Below are 23,148 nucleotides of genomic sequence, written 5' to 3'. Positions count from 1 at the left end.
AAATATATCAAGAGTTCCTATTTTTTTTATTATTCTTTGAAAAATAAACTTTATAGCAATTAATCAAGTTTTGTGATTATTTATTAATGTACAAACTAAAAAAGAAATATATATATATATATATATATATATATATTTCACTAATGTAAATTATTGAATGCAAATAGTTATATACAAAAAATATTTAAAAAATTTTATATATACATATATTGCAAGAGGAAAATTCATATAATTCTAACATCATAATTCAACATAATATAGATTCATATGGCAAAACTCAAATAACAACAATATGTTTAATCAGAGATCATAAAAATATTATTATTAATTATGATTAGAAATGCAGAAATAATAATCTCTTGAAATATTATATAAACATTATACAGGCGCGCGCGTGCGATTATCTAAATAAATAATGAAGAATATATTTGTCACAATACATTTTGTTATTGTGCCAAGTGTGCCATTATTTCATATTGTAGTATAATAAAATTATACGCGATATATCACTTTCGCAAGATTCTTTAAACTAAATTCAAAATGTCTTACGATGAATAGCCCGTATACCATCTTCATCAAACTCTCTTTTACTCACCCACATTTTCTTAAAAGTGTCTAAAGAAGCCAAAATGGAACCACCAATCCAAGTGCTATATAATCGTTCTTGAGGTGCAGATATCTGTTGTAACAAAAATATATGTACATACTTATATAATACTATAAATATACTGCATTGTCAATTTTTTTATATTTACTTAAAATTTATGTTATTTTCGCTCTTTATCTTACTGATTGTTTTCTTACCCTTATTTTAATGTCTTTTGGTGACATCCTACGAATTTCCGACAATAATCTATCACCAAAACCCTAAGATGTGCGAAAATTATATTATATTATTGCAAATTTTGTTATATATTGTTTTTCTTTTTGCAAAATGTACTAATAAATGCATTAATAATAATGAGAATATAAAATTTTTCTGCTTACGCGAAATAGCGTTGATCCTCCGGAAAGTACAATATTTTGAAATAAAACTTTTCTCAAATCCAAATCGGACTTCTGAATGGAGTATGTTAATACTTCATGAAGGCCTTCACATTCTTCACCTATCAGATCTGGTCTAAACAACACTTCGGGAGCTCTAAATCGTGCGGGACCAATCTATATTAAATATTTACAAATGAGAATAGTTAATTTAAAGTAATATTACATATATTTTATTCCGTATAATTAAATATTTTTTTGGACCAATATTATTACCTCCAAGTGCCTGCCATCAGGTAACAAATATTGAAATTTCTCCGTTTCTATTGTTTCTTCTTTTTGTGGATTGCTAGCAAGGTAGCACGCTCGCTCTTTAATTATTCTGACAATTTCAAATTCTGCTGTAGTCTTGAAATTAATACCTTCCTTACGTAAAAGTAATTTAAGATGCTTTGTAACATCACGTCCTGCTATATCAACTCGCATTATACTATGAGGCATAGCAAAACCTTCATAAATAGGTACAGCATGCGTAACACCATCTCCAGCATCTAAAACTACTCCTGTTGTTCTACCTGTTGCATATCTGTATAATAAATAATAAAAGATATAATATAATCTCTCTCTTGTTACATTTATTTGTTAAAAATCTTCAAATTAACAAAAAAAGGATTAACTTTAGTAAATAAAGAAGATAAATAATATATGTATAGTTATAGATAAAAAAAATCTTGATTGTTAAAAATGTAGCATAACTACAAGATCATGTAAATTTAAATAAGTAAAGAAATCACTTGCAAATTATATTTTTCCTGCTTATTCTAAAAGATTTACTTACAAGCTAAGTACAGCTTGCATAGAAACAAATAAGGCCGGAACATTAAAAGTTTCAAAAAATATTTCAGCTGCCTTTTCACGATTCTTTCTTGGATTTAAAGGTGCTTCTGTAAGTAAGACGGGATGCTCTTCACTGAATGTTGCTAACTGATCTTTACTATAAACATAAGACCAAATACGTTCCATATCATTCCAATCTGTGACTATGCCATGTTCCATTGGATATCGAAGGGATAAAAGGCCACGATGCTCTTCTGCTATTGGACCCACAAACAGATCTCCTTCTAAAGCACCAGCCATAACACGTACATGTTTTGGCCTCCCAATACTAAAGAAAGATTATGCATTAATTTTTTATGTTAACTAATGTCAGTATTACAAATCATTGTACAAATTGAAAATAATAAAGTATAGTTTATTAAATTTTATACAGTTTATTAAGGATATACATAATCTGTATATATATCCTATATAAAAATATATCCTAAATAAAAATATATATATGTATATATGTATGTATATATATATATATATATATATATATATATATATATGCATATGTATGTGTATGTATCTTTTACAGATAGCAAGTTATTTTAATAATGTTGAAGGTATCTTGTCTAACAATAAATTAGAAATTTTAATTTATTATTATTTAACAAAGCATATCATTTTCTATGCAAATTGGAGTATTACGACAATATATTACGATTGTACTCCTTAAATTATAATTGATTTAAATGTTCAAACATCAATAACATTTTTTGCTATAAAGATAGTTTGTTCTTATAATAAAAACATACATTTTATGTTATTAAAACAGCTTGCTATCTATCAATTAGTCAAATACAAGCAACACTGTCATAAATATTAATTAATATTCTTTGTATTCTCTTTAATGCTTACTAGTTTGGAAATCTGCATTTTGGTATCTGGTCACCTGCAAACCCTGCTTTAATCACACCTGATCCCTAAACAAAACAAACAGAGAATCATACATATTGTAACAATAACACTTTTAATCCTAAAATAGGGAAAGAGAGAGAGAATTTGCATATATCCCGTTGAAATCATGGATTGAATCGTTGATATAATATCGATAATAATTCTTAACAGCATTTTTGCTTGCAATCAGAATTTAATATAAATAGAAACTAAGAGATAAAAACGTCGTATCCTTTTAAGTGAAAATTATATCCTTTTTTATGTTGATGACGAACGACATTGTTCAATGAAGTTTGACACATCGCTTTTTCTCTTTCTCTCCCTCTCTCTCTCTTTCTCTCCCTTACTTCACTCTCTTATGGTAGCGTGGATACGAGAGAAATTGGACGGCAAGTACTTACGTTATCAATAACCACCGGTTGATTGACGATTACGTCGTATGGTTCCATAATTCGAAATAGAAGCGACTACACGATTTTATTTTAATCAAGGAGTCACGATCGTAATCTTACAGAAGCGTATACTTGTCAACATGTACCGATCACCACTAATCGAAGCAAGACAAGGCGTCTGCAGACATCTGAAGGGAGTCATCAGCGATCCCCCGAAGTGAGAAGTGAGAGGTGCGTCCCAAGCAGGAGTACCAACTACAAAATAAAATTTGATAAGATCAGTGAACTTTATAGGTCTATTCTTTATTGGCTGCAAAGAGTATCTTTTTCCTTCCAATCCAATAGAAGTCTAGGGGAGCTTTCCAGCAAGACGTAAGACAGTGTCCACTAGTGTGAGAGAGAAAATATCAGTGTTTCTCACTCACACTAGTGGACAACTGTGTTAAGCCCGTATCAGACTACGCATTGAAGAGTAAAATTGAAATTTGACCAATCAGAACAAAGCAATTTTAGTTCTTTTTGTTCTGATTAGTCAAATTCTAATCTTTAATCTTCAATGCGTAATCTGATACGAGCTTAAAGACTCCGTTCAGCCAATCAGATGGCCGAATGTAATCTTAAACTTGTAAATATTAGCCTATAAGCTTCTGCCCACAGGACGCGGAAACGCTTGCCGCGCGCCAAAACACAACGCGGTAGCCAATCATTTTATATCTTTTGCATAAGAGCAAAAGATTGATTGGCTTGAAGAGCAGAAGCCCTTAGGGTGATTCCACAATAGCTGTCGTAAGTTGACTTTAGAGAAGAATAATCGAATATGATTGGTCAACTCTTCCGACATCCGACAGCTATTGTGGAATCGCCCTTAGAATAAATTATTGGCATCTCTATTACTGTAAATGGTAAATATCCAGTGGAAAATTATTTAGCGTTAGCGATATTGTTATCTCTTTCTAATCAGCATAGATTTACTTCTTTTCTAATAAAACAATATTTTACCAAATGTGTGCAAGTTTACGCATACTAATAATATTATTAAAACAAAATCTGTATATATAAAAAAAAAAAAAATTTTATCAATATATTTCAATATGGATACAGAATAATATTCTATTCAGCTACAATATGGTACTGCATAAAAAAACATCTATAATATTATTATTATTATTATTATATTTAAATACTATTTTAAGAAAAGAGACAGGAAGAGAATAAGGAAGGAGGAAGAAAGACTAAGCACAGAAAGAAAAGGAAGAAGGAAAAAGGGGAGAATCTCAGATAATATAATACAATATTATACATTATCTTTACAAATTATAAATGCTCTATATGCATCTCTGTAGTCTTAAGTGCTTTTCTTTCAAATAACATAGCAATATTCTCTCTCTCTCTCTCTCTCTCTCTCTCTCTCGCTCTCTCTCTCTCTCTCTATCTCACTCTCTCTCTCCTAATGACAATATAAAAGATAATAATATACATATAAAGTTGTATAATTACACTATTTGTATAATTTATATATAGAAAAAAATACAAGTATTTATATAAATTACATAAACAGTGTATAATTATACAATTATATACATATATTAATATATATAATTGTGTAATTGATATTTTCTCTTTTGTCTTAATTTAAATTTCTATGTCTAGCACATATATAGTAGTGCTATAGATAAAATTAATAATTTTAATCAAAAACAAACACTTTATAACATTTTTTGATTCCACTTTTGGTAAAAAAGTTTCTAATGATAAGATTAAACAAAATATATATATATATATATATATATATATATATATATATATATATGTGTATGTATATGTATACATACACACATATACAATACATACATACATTTACATACATATATATACACACACGCATATAGTAGCGTCCACACGCGTTAGAAAATATCTAATATATTTCTGCCATAAGTAATACAACCAAGGAAGTCCAACCAGTGAAAGGGTGACTTCCTCTACCTTCTCCATCGGCGCTATCATAATTTTCCCACAAGTATCCACTTTTCTTATATTGCTTAATAATATTTTGTATTAAATTCTTTCTCAACTCTTCATATATCTTCTTCGCGCTTTCTTGATATACACCATTCACGTTAGAGTAATAATACGCGGCCCGTACCGTCAAATAATTGAGATTTATCCAGATAGGACCGCGCCAGTAAGGCCCGTCGTGTTCAGTATTGTATTTCATGTATAGCGGCGATGTTTTCGCGAGCGAGCGCAATCCATATTTGGTCCACAACAAATCGGGATCCCGTAGATCTTGCAATATCTTCCCCAATTGTGGTGAGTCAGGCTCGATGAGCTGCAGAATGAAAGGAAACAGCGATACGTATCCAAAGGTTGTATCGACGTATTTAAAAGACGGATCCTCCAATACGACGCGTATCATTTCCAAAGATTGCGTATGAGCTCGCTGTTTTTGAGATGGTAATACGGATTTCCGTAAGACTACTTTATCGGTATGTAAGCCATAATCGGAATAAACTTGTGTATTCGATGACCAATGCAGTTTGTTCAACAAGTTGTTGTCGGATAGATACTGTAATGTTTCTTCATATTTTTCAGCAGAGTAATTCAATGCTTCAGCGATTCTAGCCATAACTCGAGCGGCGAACGCGATCCAGCAACGTAAATCGACGTGACGTTCGTCGACATTCGGATGAGAAGCCCTAGGGTAATCGTCCAGACCCGATGTGAGCGTTTTGGGATTCAATTCTCTATTAGTCGTCCCGTCTCTACCTCGCCATCTGTATGTGCCAGGTAGATTACCGACTTGCGTGACATTGAACCATGAGAACCATGCCTGTAATCGTGGATATAATTTGTCGAGCAACTGAAAATTATAATTCAGTAATTCCTGCTCTTTATGCTGGAGTATAAAGTCCAGCGTTAAAAAGAATGTGGGCGGATTAGCGTTTGTATTGACTTGAGTAACAAATTCGTCGGGCACTTTAGCCAGAGCCTCCTGGCCCAAAATCATCTCTCTTGGGATCCAACCCTCGATATTCATCAGATCGAACCAATGACTTATAATGTCCAATTCTATCTCCATATCCCAGATTGAAATGAGTAAACCGTGAAAACCTTCGTCCCACAGAAAACCACGAGGAAAAAAACTTCTGCTGGGTACAGCGGTATACAAAGGTGCTTTCCAATAAGGCACGGGTTCCTGGGTATACGTACTTTGTACTTGTGAAGTTCCATAGAAATAACCTATTGAACCTAAGAGATTTGAGAGTGCCATCTTTGCGAATGTTATTTCGTCGTCTACGTATCCTTTGGACTTTAATTTGAAAACACTCTCGAATTTTTTCGAAAATAATTGTCTCTGTTTCTCGAGAGCCTCGTCGTAGTTCTTGCCTGTTAGTTTGTCTATTCTATTACTGAAGCTACCAGATTCGTAACTAACTTCAATCTCGAAAGGGACTCTTCCTGTTACTTGAGTTACTATGAAATTTGGATCCTCCTTTTTTCCATCGGACAATAAGAGTAGTTGTTCACCAGCTAAAACTACGTGTTTTTCCATAGATCCTTTTTCAGTCGCAATGCGAAGATTTTGCAAAACAGTTTCTTTTAATACATTTAGACCAGACGCGACTGTTGCTAGAAAGGAATGTTCTTCTACAGTACCATTTATTAAATTCAAATTTATAATGAAGGATCCTAATCCTTGCGTGTTTCCCTCTATTCCTGTCAAGCGGTTGTAATCTCCTAGATTAGCCTTTATCCAACCTTTTGTGCTCTCCTCAATAGCTGTATAAAATAATAGCGATACTTCTTCCCTTTTATTGTGCTCTTTTTCTGGCAATACTGCAATTCTTGCGGTCCAATCACCACCGTGATATCCACCAGGTCTCTTGACAAATGTTGTTCTTATAACTACAGAATTATCTACTATTTCTTGAACACCAAACGTTCGTCCATCATGTTCCAGCCATGCATATCTGACATTTAAACTTTGATTAGCCGTATCGGCAAAATTTTTATCCGAGTCAAGTTAAGAAGATTCTGCTTACAGTACCTGTCTAATTTATCACCTTGGTCGCACCAATGTCTAAATCCGTTTCCGTCATACCGTAGAAAACGTGGAAAATACCACATCAAACCAGTCACCAAAGAATGCGGCTCTCTTGTTTTTAAACCAAAATATACACCGGATCTATAAGTGCCCCAATATCTATCCGGAACATCCAAGCCAGATGCGGTAACTAACTAGTTTTCAAACAATATTCGAGTTGATATTCTAAGTCTACAAACACTTGATTATACATATACAGGATGGTCCACATCTGTTTTTGTTTCTTTTTTTTTTAATTTATTAAATGTTTGAATTGAAAGAAGACTTGAAACAAAGAATGAGTGATGCTTATGATAGCATGATCCTGATGTTATTCAGAGTTAGAAATGTTGTTTGAAGTTACAAAATTTTGTAGAAAGAATTAACAAGTGTTCAGATGAAAATGTTCAACAGTTCAAACATTTAATTAATAAATTAAAAAAAAAAACTATAAAGTCTTTCATTTCATTTATATAGTTTTAGCATTAACTTGAGTACTCTACTTAAAAGTTAATTGTTTATAATTTTTGATACAGAAGCATTTTTCAAACAAATGTTTCAGATAAAATTTGCTTATTTTTTCTCTTAGAATCCAAATATATAACATTTTATAGAAAATTCCATTTGAAATTATTAAGTTACTCCCTGTCCTTTATGAAGAAGCAGGGGAGATTTTACGTTTTCATAGTTAGAAAGGCCCTTTGAATACATAAAAATTTATCATAAACAACCATTTGATTCAACAAATATTTTTAGGATTATTTAGGCTTCTCATACTTTATATAGCCCATTCTGTATATGCTAAATATATTTTTCGGTATGTTACAAATCAATAGTTCTAAAACTGATTGTGAAATAAGAAATAGAAACTTTTGATCATTTTATTTTCAAATGTTTTGTTTTAAATTAACATTTTATTTTTGATAAAAAAAAATTTTTTTATTCTTCACGTTGTAATTTGTTAAACTTTAACTATAATAAATTGGCACATCATAACTTTTCGCACAAATTTTAAAAAATTATTCAATTTATATGATATTCTACTTGTTTTTACTTAAATTAAAAAAAAAATTATTTTCACACGCATCCTTGTACTAGTTAAGTTTTAATACATTTCTATTTTATGATAAATAAAAGAATAAAAGATAATTTTTTACATCAATAAAAAAAATAAGCTACAATGTAACAATCAGTCTCCATCTCTTGTATTTTTAGAAATATTAATCTGTAACATAATTATTTTTACAACAAGCATAATCATGATTGTATTATTTATACTAATAATTTACATGCCTTTTCTACATTATATGGAGTATTTACTCTCGTTTCAAGATATCCTTTGAATCCAAACCAAGCTGCAATGGTAACACATACAGCAGCAATTATATAATTCATTGATAACGGTAAACTTTTACTTGTCTTGGCAGAATTTGCATTTACGAGTTTAGCTTTTATCTTTGTGTGTTTTTCTTGCATTTTGCTTCTTGCCATTTTCATTACACTGAAATAAAAAGATAACTAATTAATATAAATTTATACATTTTACATTTATACACATTAATTTTATACCTTTATAACAAGTCACGTATAGAGCGATATATGTAAAGTAATCTAAAAGAAAAAAGATTAAAGGATATTACAGGCATATGGAATGTATGAAATCAAATGTAATCAATACATAAAGCTAAAATAAACTGTAGCACGATAAAATGGCTCTAAAAATTAAACAGAATTTTTATTTATCTTGAAGAATATGCTTTTCCTGACTCTTTATTATCTTTCTATTTTAATCTCCTTTTTTTTATTGTCTTGTAGTTATATTAAAAGTTGCCATTATGTTCAAAGATTAAAAAAAAAATAATTAATAAATATAATAACTTTTCTCTCTCATTATAATTTTCAACAAAATATTTCCAACACGCTTAATGTATATTTTATTAAAATAACAAGGAACAAATCTACATCTCATTACATATATAGATGCACGGATATTTAAGGTTTATATATAATTATATGTACACATATATGTATTATTTTCATTAAACACTAAATACACATAACTAGTAAAAAAAATATATCTACTTACGTTTTTACGTACACAAAAAATTCTCATCAATTATACCATGATTATTAGACACTCTGATCTCTATTAATCTCGTTTAATTCTCGTTGCCCTAGTACAATCATATGATAATGTTAATTGATGTTAACTTTCCTACATACACGTGCTTAACGCTACATGACGACATACATAACGCGTTACTTTATAATAGTAGATAAATTAAATAAAGACATCACAAGTAATTTCAAGTTCACAAGGAATTGTAAAAAAAACTTTGCGTAGTGAAATAAAAAATACAAGACATAATATTCTCTACAGCATTTAAATTTACTCTTTTTTTAGACATATGACACATGACGATATGACACGTACCTATATCAATTTAGGTTATCCCTCGCCGATCTTTACACGTTGTGTCAAAAAATTCTATGATAACTTACAAACGATAAATCTACTTATTCAATACTTAATGTATATCACAGCCGCGCGAATGTCACCGTAAACTACAAATGAAGTGAATACTTGGATTCTTTACAATTTTTTCATGCTTCTACCGTTGTTACGCTATCAATGTATGCCTTATGCATGTGTGTATATATATATATATATATATGTATACATATATCGCGCTTTAAATCGACTAGGCTAAGCTCAGGTGCATTTTTGATATCTATATTTAATAAGGATGCTGATAAGGATATAAAATGTATTTTAATATATACATTAAATAGATAAGAAATGATGTTAATCTTGTATAGAAAAGATCATTGATAAAAACATTCAAAAAGTTCACTCTATAATAAATAAAATTCTAAAAGTTCAAAAATGATACATAATAAATCTATAAATACAACGCTATATAATATATATATACCTATATATATATATATATATATATATATATATATATATATATATATATATATTATTAATAAAGAGCTTTTAAATCATCCAAATGTTACTTAATAGCTTTTATATCATTTATTTATCCAATAGAATAGTATTATATTATACAAATAAAGCGTTTACTATTACAGTATATATATATATATATATATATATATATATATATATATATATATATATACATGTATATAATATATATATATATATGTGTGTGTATATGTATATAATCACATATTTAGGGAAGAGTTCGTACGTTATGCTGTTTACGTATATATTCTCTATTGTTTGATTAATATTCAGCACACACGTACCGTCTCTTATCTTTTTAATTTTTAACTTTTAAATTTAAATTGTTAAATGAAAAAAAAAGATCAGACAGAATATAAATTTCTAAAAGCATAAAAATTCGAGAGAAAAACTTATTGTTTCATTTTCATTTGGCTAATCAGTTTCATTCATTATTTGTTCATTTTTCCATATAGTTACCTAATAATTATCTGTACATCTTTTTTCACTTACTTTCTACATAAATATTTGAATGCATGAAAACATTGTCTTATATAAATAATAATAAACTACATATATCTGTGATCGAAAAGATACTGTTATTATATATATATATTATATATGATAGCATATGTGATATATGTATATATAGGCAAATAGGCAATATATATATATCAATGCCTAGGTATATGGTATGCTTAGCTTAATTATATATGTGCCTGTCAAACTTGTACATATCTTAAATAAGCCATGAAAAACCTTGTTGTTAAAACAACCGCGTATATACAATGTCAGCAAAATGTATTATTTAAATATATTATATATTAAAAACCAAAATGTTTCTTTGTCAAAACACAGTGAATAATTTTCTTGTTTGCATGTGTGTGTGTGTGTGTGTGTGTGTGTGTGTGTGTGTGTGTGTGTGTGTGTATGTGTATATTTATTCAATAAGTCTTATTGTTAGTTACGCTGCACGCACACAATAATGCATACCAATATATGCTAAATTATAATAAAATGTATATTATAAGAATCGATGTTGGCATATATTTTTATATTACTCTCCTTACATTATTTCTTATGAGAACATGATGTAAATGCGCTTTGAATCAACACATTCGCTGTCTATCTGTTAGAATATTATTTATCGTTATAAAAGACAATAATTGTAGAGTGAAAAATGACCAAGTGTAAGGCGCGAAACTTAACAAAGAAAGTTAAACTCACATACAAATGTCGTTGTTGGATGAAAGGTTTAACAACGTGTACAAAAATAAACTGTTCATTGTACAAAATCAAACTGTGGAAAAATGGAAGTGAATCAAATATGATAGATTTTTTTATTTACATAGGAATATTACGAGTACCAGTTATAAGATCATATGTTGTTCTAGAGAATATCTACTATCATTAAATATATATGCATATGTATATATACATGTACATAGGGTGATTTGTTCATTATTCTTCAAGAAAATGCAATACCTTGTGATATGTAAAATAAGAAGTTTTTTTAAATAGATATATAAAATAACACAAGTTATTCTTTAAATGTGCAATGTATAAATTAATACAAATTAATTAATAATTTTTCTAATAGAGCATTTGAATACATCAAGATGAACTGCTTGATATAAAGATTGCTCTACATTCATGTGTATTGCATATAAACATATATATATATATATATATATATATATATATATATATATATATATATATAAATGTTTACATACATATATATTCTTCTTTATTAAATAATATAATATCAGTGTACATATTTCTCCTATTGTAGCATTATATATACGATCATCTCTTATAACAATTTCTTTTACTACATTTTAAATTCTTCTGCATATATAATATTCATTCTTGTGAGATGAAAATAAACAATTGAAAGGAAATATTTAATTTAACTTAAAAAGGAAGGGAGGCGGCGGAATATATGCAATATAATATAGCTATATACCTATACAATATGTATATAAATCCAAACACAGTGGATAAAAAAATGGCTAGGTAAGAATATAGAACAATCTGCAAATTGTAGTATCAACAAATTTTAGAATAAAAGTGTACTTATAGATATATATGTATATATAAAAGAAGTGTTTCTTTTTTTATAAATGACATAGTGACAATAGTGTAATTAATTTAGGAATATAAATCTATAATTATTAGTAGGGTATCGAATAATGATAATTATTACTAGGAGCTTCTCTCACCAAATCTCGATTAACATTTGTCATCTTAATAAGCTATCACAACTAAGCGTTCAATTAAATGCTAATTTGTGTATCACTGCTGCTTTTTTTTGCTCTTAATAATAATATATTTCGAAAATTTTGACAATTTAGGATCGTGCACTGTTGTATTAATATATGAATCAGATACTAATGATAATTTTATACTGTTAAATGTACACATAAAATGTATAATCTCTATACAAAAATTTTAACGATATAATACAAATAATTAATACACACATATCTAATCTAAGAAAGAAAGTGTGTGTTAGGCACATAAATTATATATGTTTGATAAAATTTTAACAATATTAATATGAATATTGATAGGGGAATTATGTATGTGTTTATGTATAATATATATGCGTGCGTGTATAGTGTGTGTGTAAAATCCCACTATCAATTTCTTTTTTCTCCTTCATTTCTTCTCTCACTAAATATTTATAAATACAACTTTAATATATACTTTTCTAACTTGCGTAAAACTTTAAATAAACTATTCTTTATATGCAATAAATTGTGCAAATATGAATTATCTTTTTTTGTATGTATAAATTTGTGTCTGAATAAATATGTATATAAATGTAAATTAGTTGGAGTGTACTGATATATTGATGTTATCAATTTGTTTGCAAATTGTGTGCTTAATATTTCAAACAATATATTCACATAACATACTCCTCTAACTCAGAAAGAGATATATATATATGTGTGTGTGTGTGTGTGTGTGCGCGCACACACACACACACACACACACACACACACTCTATTTATTACAATATACAACAGTACAAATTAAAATAACACTATCTGCATTGAAAACAAAACAATTATACACAATTATGTTCCAAATTCTTATCATTTTTGGAACAAACCAACATATATAATGTCTATATATACCAAAATATTACAGTTTTTTTTTCTGTAAATTCAATGCAACATTTTCGTATATTATGTTGTGTCACTGTGTATCCTATGCACCCCTAAATTTTGTCATGTACTTTCCTATAATAATAGTGTATAATTTCCACATTTCACTACGGCTTTCTTTTTTTCACAGATAATATGTTTTTTTTACTCTAATGTTATAAACACAAATATTCTCTGTTTCAATAAGAAGGAAAAGAAATTGATTTTATGTGCAAAGTTTCTACATTTAAAGATAAATTATATATGATATAAAAATTAATAATTAATTAATAAAAAAAATTAATTCTATTATACTGGTGAGAAAGAACTTTGAAAATCGAAAGTTTTCAATATACATAATATAATCATAATACATATCATAAACAATGAGTGAATAATGAATATTGCTACATATATTGATAGAATTGTAAGTTTTATAGTTGTTCCTTAAAAAAAAAAGAAAGATTTATAAAGCACGCAAGTATACCATTTATTTTGGTTAATACATGTTTTCTATCTTTCTCTCTCTCTCTCTTATGTCTTTATGAAAAGAAAATTAAATATAAGAATTCAGCATTCCCTATATTTTTTGTTTATATTAGTTTTTTGTTAACAAATAAATAGCATATACATTTCAACAAAGAACACATTATTAATTTTATTAAAATCGGCGGCCAGCGCTATCACTTAAATCTCTTGTGAAATAGAGCCATAAGAATATCCTAATATCCTTCACGTGTTTCCTCTCTTTTTTTACTTTTCCTTTTTCTCAAAATCCTCTGATGATCTCTTTGAATGTTTGAAACACAATTCACCCTTTCTGTTATATAGTTTAAATTGACGATATCTCAACGCAAATGGTCAGTCAAATCAGCACATTTGTATCTAGCATGTGTCTATGAAAATGGATGTAAATCACTGTTTCATTGAATTCGGTAATTAATATTGTTTCATTATCATGCTTTAAAAAGAGAAATTTTTTCATATGTTTCTCTTTTGTATCCCTTTTGTACAGGAAATGTTTATGTTACATAATTTTCCATAAAATTCGAAAAAGCTTGAAATTTTGAATGTTGTTTCAAATTTTATATAACATACAAATAAAGGATTTTATTCCAAATTACTCAGAATTTCTCAGAAACATGCTATGGATACCAATTTGTAAGTAATAAACTACTTACAAATTGATATTAATATGCTGGTTAGACTGGCCAGTTGCGTTGATTACGGTTCATTTTCTCAAACTATCTTTGCTACTTGCACGGCTAGTCGAGGCTGTGCTAGATTCTCCTGGTCCACCAGTACCACCTGCATCTCCATTGATACTAGAACCGGCGAGTGAGGCGGTGGGCGTTACTGGCGCTGAACGCCTCCTTACTTTTGTTAAAGCTTTATCCAATCTTTGTATAAATGCATCCACATCAGATCTCTTCATACCTAATGCCGCTGCAGCAGTTAGATACGGGACTCTGTAATTGCTGTTGTGTGCACCCCAGCCTATTTTAACAATTGGAAAAAAATACATATTATGAAATTGAAATATTATCTTTGGCAAAAAATTAAAATATACAGAAATTAAATTAAAATAACTGTTCAATTATATTATACACTATATTTAATGATATTTTTCTATATAAATATATGATAGATATAATTGTACATGTCTACATGTATATATGTGAAAAAATATATTATATACATATATATCCAAAGAAGTTTTGTAAATGTATTCTTAAAACATTATCATATAATAAATTATATTTTATATTTTATATAAAATATGTACCTTCAAATTTATGTGAAACAATGTGCTTAGAATCTGTTGTCGTTATTACTCTAGTACCACTAATGTTACGCAGAAATAGCATTGACCCTAGTATAGTAACTTGCTTGTTATCGTGTTGATGACTTAGACATTGAAGAGTCATAGCCATGGATATCGGATTGCCCTTAGTATCCAACAGCCTTTCTCCATGCCTCGTTGCTAATTTTCCCAATTCCTCTTTCAGATAAGAATACATTTCCTTACGTTGAGCAATCAATTGTTTGTACCCTGCCATTCCAAGACTCAAGAGTGTTATCATTACGTCCATAACGGAACTCGCACTTGCACGTCCCGGATACATTTTCGATATGCGATCCAAAAGATTCTTATCAAAGGAGCCTATGATAGCACCACCCACGGGAACTAGAAAGTTCTTGTCCGTACTTTGAACAAAGGCATCTACACGACCCTTTCTCGATGCTTCTTGTATGAGATGCATGCATCTTGTACTCTGCAAGCTTTTAGGAATATAGTGCAATATATTTTTGTTAGTAAAATAATTTTTAATCAGAATTTATTCTGTTAATTTATTCTGTAATATTCAAACTAAAATAGCCAATAACATTACGTCATTTTCGAATAAAAAATATTGTATAGTTTGAAATAAAAATGAAAAAATAACATTAATTACTTTAGTACCAAAATATCAAAGTAGGAAAATAGAAAAAAAATCGTAAAAAGCACTCGTACATCTTTTCACTTACCCATATGCATTATTTACTAAATGCGGTATATTATATTGACTGCAGAGGGCCGCGATAGCATCCACAGAGTCGCATGCTCTGGGCGCAAAACAACTAGTTGTCGAAAGTACACAAGCGACACTTTCCCCCAAAGCTGCCATTTGAGCCTCGAGTCTTTGCATATCAGTTTTCAATTCGTCTCCTATTATTTGCATCTCAATAACAATAGGTTCTAAGCCAGCTGTGATTATAGATTTAAAGCTAGATTTTTGATCAATTCTAGGCCATAAAACATATTTCGCTCGTGGTCTGTCTTGCTTAAGCGTTAGCATACATAAAACTAGGCTCATTCCTGTAGCCATCGGCGATAGAAAGCAACCTGCTATACTCTTCACTCCTGCAATCAAAAGATATATATATTTTTGTTAGAGATATGTAAAATTTACTTAATATTAGATTAATAATAAAAATTATCTTTTTTCAATGTATATAGCTCTCAACGATAAAACTAAAGAATAAAACAAAAAGAAAAAGAACCAGACAAATGGTAATGTAAAAAGTACGTACTAAAAAAAACTAGTTACAAGTTTATGATAAAAATAAAAAACAAACTTTACAGGCAAATTAAAGTTGATTTGAACTTTAAATTACAAAAATATTACGTATTCTTATGCAGTTGTTAAATATATGTCTGAAATATTTCTCTCCTCTGTGATAAACATATATATTTCCACATTTTTTGCTTACCCATATATCTTATAACTTCAAGCACTAAAGAATTTGTTAATTTATACATTAAACTGCTACCAGCAGCTTTGGGTTGTACTTCTTCTAGATCACCAGATCTACCTATACCATGTCCCATACGAAAGTGTCTTCTTGCAACAATATTTGATATAATTCTCGCTTCGCGTTCACCAACGCTACAATTTGATGGGAAATTATTGCTATCCATTTGCGACAGATCCGATAGAAACGCTTCTATCGTAGCATCGTCCCAACCTTCTTCTGGCCATTTTCGCTGTTGGATAAAAAAAAGGATATATATAATTTATATATATGTACAATGAGCTTTGCTATTTTATTTTGATGACTTACATGTTCAATAAAATGCCGTATAAGGTTTTCACGAGATTTTTTGGCGTTTAAACCTTGTTGTACATAAGTCGAAGGTATGAGCCTCTCCGCTAAACTGAATGCTTGATTATTCATTTTCTTGAAGAATTTTCTGTCAATTATTTAGTCCTCCACAAATTGATGTTTGAGCTCTTAGTACACCATTGCTCTTCGATTAGTAGATAACGATGGATAATGATTAAAGTAATATTCTCTGTATTAAATTTCTCTGATTCCCTATTGTTTACTTTACACTCTTTATTTACCACTTTGTAATTTTGCATCGCCACCGCATTACATTATATTTACAAGATTATAAGGAGAATGAGAAAATGAATAAAAGCAAAAAAGCATATAATAGACACAATTATATGGTCATGTAATTGTGAAAAAAAACCAAAAAGGGGCTAAGCGATGCAAAGTGGTAAGCGATAGGAAATCAGAGAGTAATCGATACAAAATAGTAATCCTATTATTACTATAAATTATATTATTTTACACCGTTGTGCATATGCGTGTGGCTATACACAAAATGTTTATATGAATAATGATAAAAAATGAATCTTACTCAGGCATGATGTACAAGTAGTTTATACATTTAATAATATGAAATCTGATTAGCGTTTTCCAACAATTTTAAAATATTACAAGATTAAAAATTTTTAATGTGTATATATATATATATATGTGTGTGTGTGTGATGAAAATTTCACACGATAATATAAGCAATTTATCATTTCGATTGGATAATTTGGCAAAAATTGTCTTTTAACGTATCTTTTGAAAAATATCTGACAATTGTGACAACAAAGTGTAGGAGCTTTTTTTTTAACGCATACTTACGAATATACGAGACTGCAAGATTGTGATATGTAAGGAAAAATGGAATGGTGACACGTACGAGTGTGTGAGTTCACGAAATAAAAACACAAATTTGTTGCGTGAAAAAGAAAATTTATTAATAAGTCTCGAGTAAACTCAAAGATACAAAACGGATTGTATTCTCGATATAACGTCGCGCGAAAACAAAAGTATACAGAACAGAATCAAACTGAACATTGTCAAATACAATACGACAAATACGTAGTGCATGTATGTATGATGTACAACGTATAGAGTATAGACGTATGTACGTATAAATAAAATAAGAGACGAAAGTTAAGGCGTAGCGAGAAAGATGAATGAAAATTCGTGATAGAATGCAGACGCGCGCAAGCAGGTAATGAATGAATCAAAGCCGTGAGCCGTGAGCCGTGAGCCGTGAGCCGTGATACGTGATACGTGATACGTGTTTGACGTATCGTCGGGATTTCTATCGGTGCGCGAAATAAAAAGAGAGCCCCGGGCCCCGGATGGAGCGACAATAAAATGTCTGGACACGATTGCGCGGCGATTAACAATGCGACAATGTCTGTGGTCTGTGCCGATCAACAGGGGCGAATGTGTGTGTGAAAATCGAGAAGGCAATAGTATCACGATCGTTGCGTTGCGGCTTAAAGGTTATGTCGACGTGCCAAGTTCATTGGATTGTCGTCGCGCAAAATTCCATACCCGTTTGAGACGCAGTGGACGAGGCGAGAGGCGAGAGGCGAGAGGCGAGAGGCGAGAGGCGCGAGACGAGGCGAGGCAAAGTGACAAACACTACACGCGCACGCGCGCGCGCGCGCGAGCGAGCGAGCGAGCGAGCGGGCGAGAGAGATACTCTCGGAACTCGGAACCGTTCTCCACTGTCACGGACACACTGCTGAAGCTTGAAGCTGAAGGAGAGCCCCGAATATCACCGCGAATACATGTTCAGAGATGCCTCTCGGTGAGACTGCCCCCGAGTCCCGAGTTCCGAGACTGAGCGGCGCACAAATCAAAAGTGGGTTGGGTCACACGATGTGACACGACGCGTCAAACACACAACGCGAAAGGCGACGCGTCGCCGTCGCCGCGTTGCATTCTTCTCTTCTCTTCTTTTCTCTTCTCTTCTCTTCTCTTTTCTTCTCTTCTCTTCTCTTCTCGGCTCGGCACGGCACTCGGCAGTGTGACGTGTGATACGCACGCAGCACGCGCAGAGAAAACGAATGAAATGTTATATATCACTGTTTCTCACGAAAATGTACCAATTAACAAGAGTCCCCAAGAAACGACGCGACGATGCTCGACTTGAAATAGGCCAATGAGCCTCTGTTTCACGACTCCACGACGACGACATACGATTCACGATACGATACGATACGATACGATACTATACGATATGATATGATACGATCTGGGGTCGGAGTGTCCGATGTCCGAGTCGGAGCTCCTCGGAGCCGGAGCCAAATGCAGGGGAGAGGGGAGAGGGAAATTTGCGATGTATGTATGGATGTATGTATGTACGATACTTTACGATTTGTAGGTTACGTCGCATCCGCGAGGTCACAAACTAAATCGGATTAATTTTACGCAATACACCGATGACCGAGCGGGAGGTAATTGTTGAACGGCGACACCGCCGTCGCCGTCGCCGTCGCCGTCGCTGTATGTTCCTCGATTGCAATCCTTGGCAATCGTCGTCGATCGACGAGTATGACGACGAGGATGAGGAACGCTTACGCGTGGTGGAAGTTCGCGAGAATCGTAAAACACAGGCTTTTACCTCCTTCTCCTCTAACTCCTACTATTCCGTGGATTTCGTCGTCGTCGTCGTCGTCGTTCGGTCGACAACGGACCGACGGGTCTACGGCGCTACGGACGAATTCGTCCGTTACCGCAACCGCTGACGACGCCGCCGTCGTCGCTCTTACAGGTCAGGGTGCTTCGCGTGTTATTCGCGCCTCGACTATCCGACAGGTGCATATTATATACATATATAAATATATATATATATATATATATATATACATATGTATTATATGTATATTATATATTATGATTCTATACATGATGCAACATCACGCGCGCGCTATCACCTTTACATCTCATCCTTTTATCCTATTCATGTTGCACGTCGCACATCCTTTTCTTGCACGCCAGAAGCGCAAATAAAAAATGATTTAATACCCTTTTCTAACCTTTCTTTTTTGCTCGCTTTTAGTATCGTATAACGTCAAATTTAAATAAAAATTTTAAACAACTTTGCGTACATGTATTTTTTCACTTAATTTCTTTTAAGACTATATATAATATATATATATATATATATATATATATATATATATATATTAAGAGGGGGAAGTAATAAGTTTTTTATCGACTTTTTTTATAATATGATAATTTATATTTATTATGAGAATTTTATTGCACTATAATATTATACAAGAATATGGCCCGTATTCTGAGCTACTACTAAAATATATACAACCTAGCTACTCTAAATGTACAAAAACACTTCTAGAGGCACATTTAGCGATAAATGTAAGCTAAAAATACGAGCCTATCTGTGCGTGCGTGTGTGTGTGTGTGTGTGTGTGTGAGAAAGAGAGAGAGAGTATGAGTAGATATAACTGTAAAAAAAATTTTAATAATTTTCTAGGGTCGATTTTTACTGTATAAATCACTACATATATTCCTCCTGTATATATATCTAACTCTATATATATACGCATACTTTACACAAATTATCAATTCTATATTTCTATCATATTTATCTCATCACGTAATTATAGTTTTTTCCAATTGTGCAGGTATTAATTTTTCTTTCCACTCAAATTGAACTGCGCGGGTCAGATATATTTTAGAGACTTTTTACTATGACCGATTGGCATACCTGCGACCGAATTTATCGTAGTTCAGTGAATTGATCTCATTGTTCGGTACGCAGTGAATCTGCAGTAGCTGTATCGCGCGAGAGGTGATGGTGAGAGTGCAACAGTCTGTCAAATTTTCAATTGACAGATCGCACTGTCGGTGTCGAACGGTTTTGAGAATTATCAATTTTTATGACGTTCATCATAAAAGAACGTGCGATAAGAGACACTTGCCAGAGAGGTATAAGAATGAAAGTTGATTGATTTCATATTTTTGCACATCATGTTGACGAATTATTATTATACCAAATCAGTACGAAAGCGAGTTGTTTACCTTTCTTTCACACGTAAAATATATAATTTCTCACGTAACAATAACGCGTGAACAGTAAGTTAACGCGTTAAAAAACGGATTAATCTGTGTTTCAACAACGATAACGCCGCGAGAATAATGCCACGGGCGTTAACGTGTTGTAATACATATCTGTATTAATTATGGATCGCAAAAGAGCATGTAATGATTGTGTATTTTTGCTCGCGTTTCGTTGTTACATAGAGATACACGAGAATGATCTTTATTTATATACTCACATTTACTCATCACGGATTGGAAAGACGTCGACATTGTCGAGTCTTTCTTCTTTTCGCTTTATTATTTTTATGACACACTTAAAACGTACAAAAGCATTGTTTGTATCGTTTTATAAAAATTTAATTTAATTTTTCTATCTATGACAACGCGAAATTTCAAGCGGACGCGTAAATTTTATCGAATAGATAGCATATATAATGTTATCTTTTTATACTGATAACGCGACAGAGATTTTTCATTAATAATATTTTAATACATATTAATCTCTACATCTGTATAAAGCAATTATAATGAATAAATCTTTATATCATTGTCATTTACTTGGAGATGAGCTTTGCTAAAGTTAAATATTTGTGTGCGTGTGTGTGTGTGTGTGTGTGATAAATCTTTTATTAATTTCAATTTTTTTCCAAGACAACATTAAATATATTCCGAGAAAAGTTTCATTGAATGATTATATATAAATTGTTAATTTTTTTTACAGCTAATCATGGAGCTTGAAAACTGTAATGCACATGGAGATCAGGAGAACACAGGGCCTAATACACCGCAACACGACAATGATCCGAGTGGTAACAAAAAATGGTACCGGCAGGCCAGTCAAAGGTTAGTGTACACGTGTGCTTTTTACATCTGTGTATATGTATATGTGTAATACGTATCTTATTGTTAATCTTTTCGTCGAAAAATGAATATTTTGTTGTGTGTGGGATACAAGTGTTTCAAGATATTTATTTTAAATATTCCATAATATTAACTCTTACTCCGTATTATTATTTTTGGCACCTTCTAACTGCGTACAGGTGGGTCAGCGTATTTTCGACAAGTTTATTAATATGTAAAAGTGTTTTAAAAAATCTGAAAAAATGTATATACCTTCTTTGAATTCTTCTAAACATTCTAAATAAAGACTAAAATAATAAATTTGAAAAATAATTTACTTAAATTTATTATTTTATGATTATTTGTTTTCGAGAAATTGACGTTGTTAGAAAAATCATAGACAAAAATGACTCATCAGTACGGAGTAAGGGTTAAAGAAAATAAAAATCCAGATAAATATCTAGATGTATTATAACTCGCGGAGGACAGAGCTATATGCCTGTTTTTAATAGCGTTTGATATGCTTGTAAAAAAAAACTTTACACAAGATAAAGAGGATTATTTTTAAATTGTCTTACGCCAAATATTTAATTTACGATACACTCGATTTAGGAATGTTTTCTTATTAGACATAAAAGCATACATACTTATACGTATGACGTTGATCATATGTATTTCTAATAGATTTTGGTGCGACAGTGTGTTGAATAAAATGTACGCAATGTATGTATATATTTGTAAATAATGATTACCGATATATTTGAGGTAAGAACTTTATTTTTGATAATGAAATATTTGTCAAAAATGTCGAAAGGTATTTACCGATTACAAATATAACAGTTTATGATTATTCACATAACATATAATCGTGTAAATGTACGCAGAATTTTTCGTACATACACATTTATGTGAATGCTATTTATATTACATTTTTGAAAACTAAAATATATAAAAGCTTTATATTTGCTCGATCAAAATTTATTATCAACTACCTTTTTTTCGATTAATTGCGATTAATAGTCGAAAAAATGTCAGAGTAGAGTAGAATATAATATTACTTCTCTTGAAATAGTTGCGATTAATATTGATTCGTTCTATTATATGTATATATATATATATATATATATGATGGAACATTTGCGTATATAATTTAAGTGGGTTATTTTCGTACGATACATATGAATTCACTTTTGAAAATGCGTGGGATTGATATTTTCAAAAGTGAATTCATATGTATCGTAC

General features: G+C 30.9%; 4 protein-coding genes and 1 long non-coding RNA gene across 16 annotated transcripts in view; 2 read left to right on the top strand and 3 right to left on the bottom strand.

The window, feature by feature from the left end:
* Arp1 (Actin-related protein 1) overlaps positions 1 to 3,375 on the bottom strand; it is a 3,962-nt gene extending 587 nt beyond the window's left edge. Inside the window, exons 1-7 of the mRNA XM_072892550.1 lie at positions 3,168 to 3,375; positions 2,728 to 2,792; positions 1,823 to 2,149; positions 1,261 to 1,570; positions 988 to 1,161; positions 805 to 867; positions 1 to 679 (exon numbers count right to left, since the gene is read on the bottom strand). The exon at positions 1 to 679 is cut by the window's left edge and continues 587 nt beyond it. Coding sequence (XP_072748651.1) covers positions 536 to 679; positions 805 to 867; positions 988 to 1,161; positions 1,261 to 1,570; positions 1,823 to 2,149; positions 2,728 to 2,792; positions 3,168 to 3,215 — 1,131 coding nt within the window. The 5' untranslated portion in view covers positions 3,216 to 3,375 and the 3' untranslated portion in view covers positions 1 to 535. The remainder of the gene's footprint in view (positions 680 to 804; positions 868 to 987; positions 1,162 to 1,260; positions 1,571 to 1,822; positions 2,150 to 2,727; positions 2,793 to 3,167) is intronic.
* Positions 3,376 to 4,035: 660 nt separating this feature from the next.
* Positions 4,036 to 4,427, top strand: LOC140665934 (uncharacterized). Its single transcript, XR_012046676.1, has 2 exons — positions 4,036 to 4,286; positions 4,352 to 4,427. It is a non-coding gene; the product is annotated as an uncharacterized lncRNA (long non-coding RNA).
* On the bottom strand, positions 4,314 to 9,933 carry Gcs1 (mannosyl-oligosaccharide glucosidase). 4 transcript variants are annotated; one of them, XM_072892543.1, is made up of 6 exons: positions 9,677 to 9,933; positions 9,329 to 9,416; positions 8,812 to 8,853; positions 8,536 to 8,743; positions 7,207 to 7,393; positions 4,314 to 7,129 (listed from the first exon to the last, which is right to left on the bottom strand). In XM_072892543.1, exons 5-6 carry the CDS (start codon positions 7,284 to 7,286, stop codon positions 5,074 to 5,076), a joined length of 2,136 nt encoding a protein of 711 aa, XP_072748644.1. In that variant the 5' UTR covers positions 7,287 to 7,393; positions 8,536 to 8,743; positions 8,812 to 8,853; positions 9,329 to 9,416; positions 9,677 to 9,933; the 3' UTR covers positions 4,314 to 5,073. The 4 variants fall into 4 exon arrangements, with proteins under 4 accessions (XP_072748644.1, XP_072748641.1, XP_072748642.1 ...); XM_072892540.1 differs by having other exon boundaries at positions 8,532 to 8,743; positions 9,677 to 9,926; XM_072892541.1 differs by lacking the exon at positions 9,329 to 9,416 and having other exon boundaries at positions 8,532 to 8,743; positions 9,677 to 9,926.
* A 1,085-nt stretch (positions 9,934 to 11,018) lies between these two features.
* Positions 11,019 to 20,054, bottom strand: Secs (Sec synthetase). Of its 5 annotated transcripts, none has more exons than XM_072893274.1 (6): positions 20,037 to 20,054; positions 16,978 to 17,164; positions 16,627 to 16,900; positions 15,901 to 16,276; positions 15,158 to 15,654; positions 11,019 to 14,868 (listed from the first exon to the last, which is right to left on the bottom strand). In XM_072893274.1, exons 2-6 carry the CDS (start codon positions 17,089 to 17,091, stop codon positions 14,603 to 14,605), a joined length of 1,527 nt encoding a protein of 508 aa, XP_072749375.1. In that variant the 5' UTR covers positions 17,092 to 17,164; positions 20,037 to 20,054; the 3' UTR covers positions 11,019 to 14,602. The 5 variants fall into 5 exon arrangements, with proteins under 5 accessions (XP_072749375.1, XP_072749374.1, XP_072749371.1 ...); XM_072893273.1 differs by lacking the exon at positions 20,037 to 20,054 and adding an exon at positions 19,622 to 19,678; XM_072893270.1 differs by lacking the exon at positions 20,037 to 20,054 and adding an exon at positions 17,564 to 19,325.
* The window catches only part of Nt5b (5' nucleotidase B), a 17,623-nt gene continuing 14,026 nt past the window's right edge, over positions 19,552 to 23,148 (top strand). For 2 of the 5 annotated variants that reach the window (XM_072893259.1, XM_072893258.1), the window contains exons 1-2: positions 19,552 to 19,815; positions 21,788 to 21,909. In XM_072893259.1, coding sequence (XP_072749360.1) covers positions 19,552 to 19,815; positions 21,788 to 21,909 — 386 coding nt within the window. Of the gene's footprint in view, positions 19,816 to 20,766; positions 20,953 to 21,787; positions 21,910 to 23,148 lie in introns of those variants that run through there. The other 3 variants (XM_072893263.1, XM_072893262.1, XM_072893260.1) reach the window with 3 other exon arrangements.

This window comes from Anoplolepis gracilipes, chromosome 5, assembly GCF_047496725.1.
Source record: "Anoplolepis gracilipes chromosome 5, ASM4749672v1, whole genome shotgun sequence".
Classification (NCBI taxonomy): Eukaryota; Metazoa; Arthropoda; class Insecta; order Hymenoptera; family Formicidae; genus Anoplolepis; species Anoplolepis gracilipes.
Note: the sequence above shows the minus strand (reverse complement) of the source record. Positions and strands in the feature narration are given on the sequence as shown.

What these genes read in the sequence shown, in the direction of transcription:
- Gcs1 (XM_072892542.1), bottom strand. Translation starts at nt 8,739, where the DNA reads ATGAAAATGGCAAGAAGCAAAATGCAAGAAAAACACACAAAGATAAAA. An exon ending in ATATAATGTAGAAAAGGCAT is followed by an intron (nt 7,394 to 8,531) that starts GTAAATTATTAG and finishes AAAACTAGTTAG; the next exon opens with TTACCGCATCTGGCTTGGAT. An exon ending in CAAGGTGATAAATTAGACAG is followed by an intron (nt 7,130 to 7,206) that starts GTACTGTAAGCA and finishes TTTAAATGTCAG; the next exon opens with ATATGCATGGCTGGAACATG.
- Secs (XM_072893274.1), bottom strand. Translation starts at nt 17,091, where the DNA reads ATGAATAATCAAGCATTCAGTTTAGCGGAGAGGCTCATACCTTCGACT. An exon ending in TACGGCATTTTATTGAACAT is followed by an intron (nt 16,901 to 16,977) that starts GTAAGTCATCAA and finishes TTTATCCAACAG; the next exon opens with CGAAAATGGCCAGAAGAAGG. An exon ending in TGAAGTTATAAGATATATGG is followed by an intron (nt 16,277 to 16,626) that starts GTAAGCAAAAAA and finishes TTTTGATTGCAG; the next exon opens with GAGTGAAGAGTATAGCAGGT.